Here is an 8,379-nt window from a genome sequence, read left to right on the forward strand (position 1 = left end):
GAGAGGCTGTAGGCCAACTCTCAGGTGTCCTTCCTGAGGGTCAGGAGGGCAGAATGTGGGGTGGACAGAGGTGCTGCAGGCCAGCCGTCCCCAACCTCTGTGGCCCCAGGGACCGGTGCTCCCATCAGAATCTAACGCCTGATGAGCTGAGGTGGAGCTGAGGCGGTGATGCTGGCGCCGGGGAGCGGCTACAGACACAGATGAAGCTTCGCTCGCTCGCCCACCACTCACCCCCTGCTGTGCAGCCCGGTTCCTAACAGGCCATGGACCAGTACTGGCGCGCGGGCCGGGGTGTGGGGACCCCTGCTGTAGAGGGTTCGTCGAATTCTGTGGCCTATGTCGCCTACGTCCCCTCTTTACATGGGCTCTTATGCACCCACCCTAACCAGCTGAGCTTGGGGAGAGCCGTGAAGGAAGAACTTGGCACCGGGCGCGGGTAAAGCATCCTGCAGGGACCTGACAGCCACCCCGGGGCAGGCGGGCGGGTCAGCACTGAGCGTGTGCGAGGTCCCTCCAGACCTGGCAGGTGTGGGACACCTCGGGCAACTGTTCCAAGTTCGAGGTGCTTTAAACTCACTGGTTACATGTAGTAACTCACTTAACGAGAAAAGAATGGCTTCACCACAAGTACGATGTTCAATGCAGATGTGATTCCATTAAATGTGAGCAGAAAGTAAAATGAAAACATTGTGTGTATGTGGATTTCCAGAAAATAAACTAGCAGGAAACAAAATCTTACTAAAAATTCTGAGACAGAGAAGGATGTCCAAGGTACAGCTGGCTAGTTGGCCCCAATATCTCTTACCGTGGGACCAGAACCCTTGACGTTTAGGAGGGTCCATGGCCAGCTGAAGTAAAAGCTCCATTTCCCAGCTTCCCTTGCAGGTAAATGTGTCCGTGTGATTAAGTCGTGGCCCAGGAGACGTAAAGAGAAGTGAAAGGTCCCCCTCTGGCCCCATCCTCCTCCCGTGTCCACTAAGGAAGCCAGCTTAGTGGAACAAGATGACACGGGGTGAACTAGCCTGCCCGTGGACCTCCTGGCTGCAAGAGAAATACCAGCTTCTGTCTTTAAGCCACAATCACTTTGAGAGTTTGTTACAATTAAATCTAATCCTAAATAATAAAATAATCAAGTTAAATTGGCAAACTAAACATCAACGACATAAACCTTTTCAGAGTTTGAATAAAATACGTCCTTAAGAATCTTTTAATCAAAGCAATTTTAAACTGTGTATTTTCCTTACGTATCGATTTATGATGTGTGTAATTGTGAAGTGTTTCAAAAAACAACTGAAACAAAAAGACTTTAATGTCTTTAGCAGCAGAATTCATTTCAAAAAGTTCTGGTAAACACTACAAAAGCTGAAGCAATGTGTTTGCCCCGGCGATCATTCTAGGTTTAGTCTCGTGCTTGGAAGACATGCACAGTCCTTCCAGGAGAAATTCATATCTGTTATCTGTGAATTAATGATCAGTGACTTAAACACTTCCTTTCAACGTCTCATTGAACCCTCCAAACAACCCTATCAGGGTCTACGTTACTGAGAAGGAAAACTGGGCCTGACAGAAGTAAGCGCCGCTCACGAGGCTGAGTGACGTGCAGCCAGATGCACACACGCCCGCTCACTCAGAGCTGCAGGAGATGAGGGTAGGGGTGTCTTCGCAGGGCGTCTGACCCGTCCTCCACCTGGTTCCCTCCGGACCTCAGGCCTTCAGCTGTGAGGTGGAGCCTGGAGGTCTGGAAGCCAGAAGGATGAGGAGGCCATCTGCCCTGGCGCAGAGGCAGAACCTGGCTGGTCACATGTGACTCAGAGGCTCACGTGGTCAGGGAGCTCGGCTACTTTCTGCCACTAGAGATGCAGTTTGTGTAGGATTTGGGGTGTTTGGGCAGAAGATGGGGAAAGGAATAATGAACCCCCAGACCATCCTGCTGTTAGTCACAAGATGGGCACCCGGTCAAATAACGAAACTTGGTGATAGGCCTGGGAGTGTGAATCACACAGAATTTTCAGGTCCCCGTCTCCCGTCACTGACTGGCTGCCTGACACCAGGAGTCACCCTGGCCCCGAGCTTCGGATCCCCCCTCTGTCAAGAGAGGTCTGAGCTGTGGTTTCCTGGAGGTTTCACTGCAACCCAGGAAACTGCCCCTGCTGCTTCCACAGCAGGATCAAGAGCTCATTGCTGGCGACAGTTAAGTGACACGCGGCATAGTCTCATCGATGAGCAAAAGGGTGCTGCTCGGGATTTACTGCTGCACCTGAGTTTAGACGTTTACCTGGTGAAAAGTGATGCCAGACTGGCAAAGGTGAGATTCGGGTCACTGTCCTGCCCCCTGGTGAGCCTGGGCCCTGTGCCAGGTGCCTGGGGATCGGGGACAGCACAGCTCCCGCTGTCGGGGGCCCGCAAACACCTCGAAAGAACAGTCAGGAGGCGGCTGAGCTCAGCATGGAGGGTCTGTACTTCATGGGACAGGCCTGTGGCCGGGGGACGGAGTCCACCTCTGTCTGGTGACAGTCCCTGCAGCATCACCCTCAGGCTCAGTCGCTGGGGGCTGACGGTGGACAGCGGGGAGACGGCAGCATCTCAGGACAACCTTCCTGCCTTTTCTGTCGGTGCCACTGATTCATCGTTTCCTGCGGAGATTTTATAAAAAGCATTAGATTTCTTTTTTGGTTTGTTTCGGTCCATTTCTTACAATTGTCAGGAGGTTCTCGGCTGGGCGAATCACACCACGTGACCCCAGCCTGTGTTTACACCTCTCTGCCCCCACTCGAATCCTCGCCCCATCTTTTCCTGCCCAGATATTTTTATAAATGTTAAATAAGGGTAAAGGAAGCAAAGGACGCAAACCACTGCCTCGCGCCCGTCTGACCGGGTCAGCGCCTCACCCGACATGCATCTGGCTGCAGGTGGCGAGGTGCAGGTGTGATGGGGACTGCAGGTGGCGAGGTGCAGGTGTGATGGGGACTGGACTGCAGGTGGCGAAGTGCGGGTTGATGGAGACTGGACTGCAGGTGGCGAGGTGCGGGTTGATGGGGACGCAGGTGGTGAGGTGTGGGTTGATGGGGACTGGACTGCAGATGGCGACGTGCGGGTTGATGGGGACTGGACTGCAGGTGGCGAGGTGCAGGTTGATGGGGACGCAGGTGGCGAGGTGTGGGTTGATGGGGACTGGACTGCAGATGGCGAGGTGCAGGTTGATGGGGACTGCAGGTGGCGAGGTGTGGGTTGATGGGGACGCAGGTGGCGAGGTGCGGGTTGATGGGAGGTACCTCAGGCTGCCGCCCTGAGGTTGGGACCCGCCCCCCACTACTCTCTTTAACTTCCCCAGATTCACAACATTAATTCTACCTCATGGAAAATTGCTTCTCTGCTCCAGGTAAAAGGTAAAACATTTTGAAAAGAACTCCACGTTTATCCTGACCTCTACCCCATTTTCAGGTGCCTCCCAGGAGTTTCACACAGCTCTGGCTCCCCAAAGTCCGACAGGCCACCTCACTGTCCCTAAGGCCATGGGCAGTGAACCCGAGCACACCCTGAGCGCCCCCCCAGCTCAGGCAAGAGATGGAGTCAGCCCGGCCTGAGGGACCGCAGGGCGGAGACTCGCTGGTGCAGTCTCCCCACAGTCTTCGGTCCGCAGCGCCGGGGACTGAGGGGCCCAGCCAGTCTGAGGGCAAAGCCCCGAGGTCAGTGACAGCACCGCAGCGCCGACACACAGCCACCTGGCTGAGAACACTCACTTTTGAGCTCACGACCCCAAGCCAGAAGGGGAGGAAGCCAAGATTCTAGGCTCACCTGCCTTTGCCTTTTCAAACCTGCCCACCCCCCACCTTCCTGACCTCGCCCAGCGCGCGGCCCCAGGGCAAGGAGAGACCCTGCTCCCATTTGAGGGGTGTCCTCACTCTGACCGCGGTCACTCACCTCAGTACTTTGGCCAGTTTGCAGTAAACACAGAGGAAACAGCACATGAGCACAAAGGCAGCAATCAGCAAGGCGCCGCCGACGGCGATCATCACCTCGACGTCGATCTTCTCGATCTGGAAATGAAGCACGCGCCTGGGCAGAGTGCGGGCGAGCAGCGGACGCGCCTCCCTTCCCCGCGGCCCGCTATGCCCCCTTCGGCGGAGGAAGAACCACCCCGAAACCACAGGGCCTCATGGCCGACTCCCCCCAGGGAGGCCGAGGAGCCTCAGCTGGCCCAGCTGCGTAAAGGGTTCCTTCGTGGATGGAAAGGGACCGAAGTGCCCAGTCCAGAGAGGAGGACGTCAGGAGAGAGGCGGGAGAGCATCCTCGTCCTGCCATCGGCGGCGGGGTGTGGCTGCACGGAACGCACAGGCCCGCACTCCGCCGCGTCGTCTTACGGCCAACACCTGGCCCCCTGAAACAGACTCGCTCTCAGAGTCAGAACTGAGCCCTCGTGTGCATCAGCCGGAACGCCTCCCGCCTCCCATGGGAACAACTAAGGAAATGTTTTTCCAGAAAGTTATGTCAGTCTGAGAATATGCAGACCCGTCTTGTAAATAATAGGTATTTGGGGGAAAAAGTTTTCAGTTCTCCCACTGACAACTGGGTCCTGCCACCTGGGCATTTAAGGAGATTCTAGAAGCTTCCAGCCAAACCCTTCCCCAGGCTGAGATATGCGGAGTGTCCTGCACAGATCAGGAACCTGTTTCTCCAGGAGCTCCTGTCCCTCATTCTGCAGGTCACACAACTTCCTCTGCCACTTTTCCTCCTAAATCCAACTGATTTCCTCAAAATCCAATTTATCTGGAATAAGCACTCTGGTTAATCGACACTGAGCCTCGAGGAGCTCGTCCACTCAAAGGCTGAGCGATAACCGGGGAGAAGAACGCTCCGAGAGACAAGCAAGCGCCCCAAATCGCAGGCACACTTCCCCGAGTCCAGTCGCCCTGAGCCGCGTGAGGCCAGCTGCACCAGACAGCACAAAAGAGAAAAAAATGAATTTTAGTGAACAAAGCCCTTCAGTAGTAAATTTCTTACACCTTTGATCCCTAAGAAGGATGTAATTTTCATCGTTAGGGACAGCTGTCATGCAAGTCTTAAGACCTGACTTTCAGGAGCACTGTCTTCAGCCAGAGCTCACGGAATCGACAGGCACCATCTGAGTCCTTTCTACCCGTCAGGACACGCACGGGCTGTGTGACATCAGCCCTCAGGACACCAGCTCTCTCACGGAGTTCTCAGTTCTGTTCCACGTTCAGAATTCTAGCCTCCCAGGTCATACGGAACATCCGGATCATATTTTGAATAATTTTGTTCTCAGTCTTGTATCTTCGCAGGTTTTTGTTTGCTCCACAGAAAACATTTAGGGTTTGTCTTCTAATCAAAACGTAGTTTGAGATTTTAATAAAAAACACAGAAGGAAAACCCGGTCAAGTGAGGAGTAAATGCCCTTACGCTCAAGACACGCTTTGTTTTAGCCACAGAGGGACACTCTGCAGCCACTTATCACAATATATGTTGTGACATATATGTTCGTTGATGTGATATACATGTTCGGTCACATATATGTTCATCGACATATTACTACGGTTAAGTAAACTGATACGCTGACAAATATAATCGACACATATATAACCACATAGTTTTATAAAACCGCATATACATAAAACGTATACCTGACACGTGTAATTGAAAAATAGACACACGTCTGTCACGTGGCACAGGGAGAAGAAACCGGAGGAGGCTACCGGTCCGAGACAGGTCCCTCCGGTCCCAGGTGCAGAGAGCCTGCCAGGCCAGTCCTGTTAGACAAGGGAGTTAAGGAGCTACACGAGGCATCTCACGGAGACCAGGGACTGGGCCGGGCACAGGTGTGGGGACTGGCAGCCGGTGGGGCCGGTTTCCCTCCGACTCTCTACAAATGTCGTGTGCGTAGTCACGTGAGAACGCAGCGCCTGCGTGCCACTTCTAGTGATTTCTTTCTGCCCTTCATCTTTTTAGTTTCCGTTGTACAGAAAGTTTTCAGGATGTGCCTTCCAGCCAGAGCTAATTTAAAATTTAATAAAGAATGAGGCCCGTGAACGCTGCTCAGGGCCATCGCTGAGTTTGAAGGCAGGATAATGGCAGTATGCTTTCCTTTTTTATTTTTTTTTCAAATAGCCTGTCTTATACAGATCTCCATACTGAATATTTACGCATAAAATTACATGTGATGCCTGGGGTTTGCTTCTGAATAGAGAGAGAGCGAAGTAGGAACGAGGGTAGTGATGAGAAATTCCACGCCGTGAACCTGCTTGTCCCCTTCCAGAGGAGTGACCACGAAGCCTTCCCACTGAGTGGTTATAGTTCAGGGTGGTGAGAGATCAAGTCTATAGGAGACAGGTACAGTAAGAAGGGCCGGGAGCCGTGGACGCAGCTGGGGGTGAGCAGTCCTTGGGAACTCAAAGGGCCCCCACCTCACCCACACTCACGCCTCCTGCTTGGTCACACCTGGACACCCAGTCCCCACCTGGTACACGGCTGGCCTTGGAAGTCTCCGAGCTGGCAGGACCTGAGTGGGGCTGTGCAGGTACCTCGGCAAGTGTCCCAGCTCCTTGTGAGCACAGCTCTTCAAGGTCACAGGAATGGGTCCCCCCTGGGTCACAGTTTGGTGCTGTGTCCTCCCCAGGAACCCTAAGGTCGCAGAGCCCAGTGAGCGAGTAGTGATGAGGAATTCCACGCCGTGAACCTACAGGGCCTCCACGTCAGGCTACAGGGCCACCAGACCATGCTGGCACAGAAGGGTTATTGGGGCACCCAGGGGAGCCGCCAGGCCAGAGGTTCCGTCTACTCCTGCCTCTGGGCTGTACCCCTTTGAGTCTATCATCCATCCACAGAGCAGATGGGAGGATTCTTTAGATAACCAATCAATAAAACCCGTCTCCTGCTCAAAAGATTCCCACTGAACTCAGAGTAGAATCCAAACTGTGTGACCCACAGACCCCTCCTCACCTGCCCCTCCTCCTTCCAATGCCAACCTGCCACCTCCCTCCCCATCACCAACACCCACCACACGCCTTCCTCCCTTACGCACCTGCCTCAGGACCTTTGTCTCCACCGCCCCGGAACCTCCAGTCACATGTGACTGCGTCCTTTTCTTTCATTGCTCAAACTTCATATTTCCAGGTCTTTCCTGCTCATCTTAATACTGACCCTCCCGCCAACTCCAAGGCACTCAGTCCCCCTATTCTTGGCCCCAGTCGCTATTTGAATTTTTCATTTGTTGTTTTGTTTATTGTCTGTCTCCTCCATTTAGAATATATGTCCCATGAGGACAAGGAGTGAGTCCATCACGCTCATTTCCATAGTCCCTGTCCTAGAAAAGTAACAAGTGTTCGCTGAATGATGGATGAGTGCATAACTAAAGCAGAGCCCCTCCCCCACACGCATGCTCTTCTTGTGAGACCTTTGCAATTCCAAGCTCTCACCTGCAGTCACGGGCCCGGAGGACCCCATCCCTCAGGCTCCCTGACATGACCAGTTAGACATTCCCAGCAGCCGAACCTGGCCCGGCCTGCCTGTTTCCTCCCCATCTTCTGCCTTCGTGAGGTGACACTGAGGAGGGCATGTTCTGGAACCTCGGGTGATTCCAGCTCTTCCTCACATAAAAATTCCTGACCCACAGAAAGGGCACCACGTAGCCATCAACCAGGAAGATAAACACCTATATTCGCAGGCACATAAGACGCCTGTGATATTCTATTGACTTGTGAAAAACGGTACACGCAGCTATTTCTCTACGCACGTACGCAATATAAGTATCCGCAAGAACGTTCAGCAAAATGTTACCATCTAAATCACGGGACTTCCTCTTTTATTCTCAGTACTGTAAAATTTTACATTTTCCTATGCTGGTTAAGCATTCCTTCTAGAAAAAGAAAATCAACAAGAAAAAAAAGAAACAAACTAAACATCCTCAAACCCTTGCTCACCAAAAGAAAAAGACCCAAACTCTGAGCAAACTAGTGGTCACGTGCGGTGGTTCAAACGCAGGTGCAGTTCTGAGACGGGCGGGGGGCGGGAGGGCTTTGCACCTCCACTGCCAGGCCCGATGGACACTGATGGACACCTCGTAGCTCACTTGGACAGCAAACTTACCCACACGCACATCACCATAGAAACGCGATCCACGGGCGGCTGCAAGTTCGCGATGTAATTACCTGGGGTCTCGGCAAACTGTGGCGAACGGCGCAGGCTGCGAGGGGAGGCGTTCTCACCCCAGCAAGAGGGGTGGTGCTGGGGTCTTCAAAGGGCAGCGCGCGCAGGGCCTGCTGGGGCCTCCAGGTGGGCACACTTCGGGCCTGGGTGAGAAAGGCTGGCCCCGCCGTGGCTGCGTATAAGAGCGAGCGCATCGCACGTCCAGGAAGGGCGGCCAGC

General features: G+C 53.6%; 1 protein-coding gene across 1 annotated transcript in view; it reads left to right on the forward strand.

The window, feature by feature from the left end:
- Positions 1 to 8,053: 8,053 nt before the first annotated feature.
- The window catches only part of MMP21 (matrix metallopeptidase 21), an 8,228-nt gene continuing 7,902 nt past the window's right edge, over positions 8,054 to 8,379 (forward strand). Inside the window, exon 1 of the mRNA XM_006912904.2 lies at positions 8,054 to 8,074. Within this exon, the coding sequence (XP_006912966.1) occupies positions 8,054 to 8,074 (21 nt within the window). The remainder of the gene's footprint in view (positions 8,075 to 8,379) is intronic.

This window comes from Pteropus alecto, unplaced genomic scaffold (genome assembly GCF_000325575.1).
Source record: "Pteropus alecto unplaced genomic scaffold, ASM32557v1 scaffold74, whole genome shotgun sequence".
NCBI lineage: Eukaryota > Metazoa > Chordata > Mammalia > Chiroptera > Pteropodidae > Pteropus > Pteropus alecto.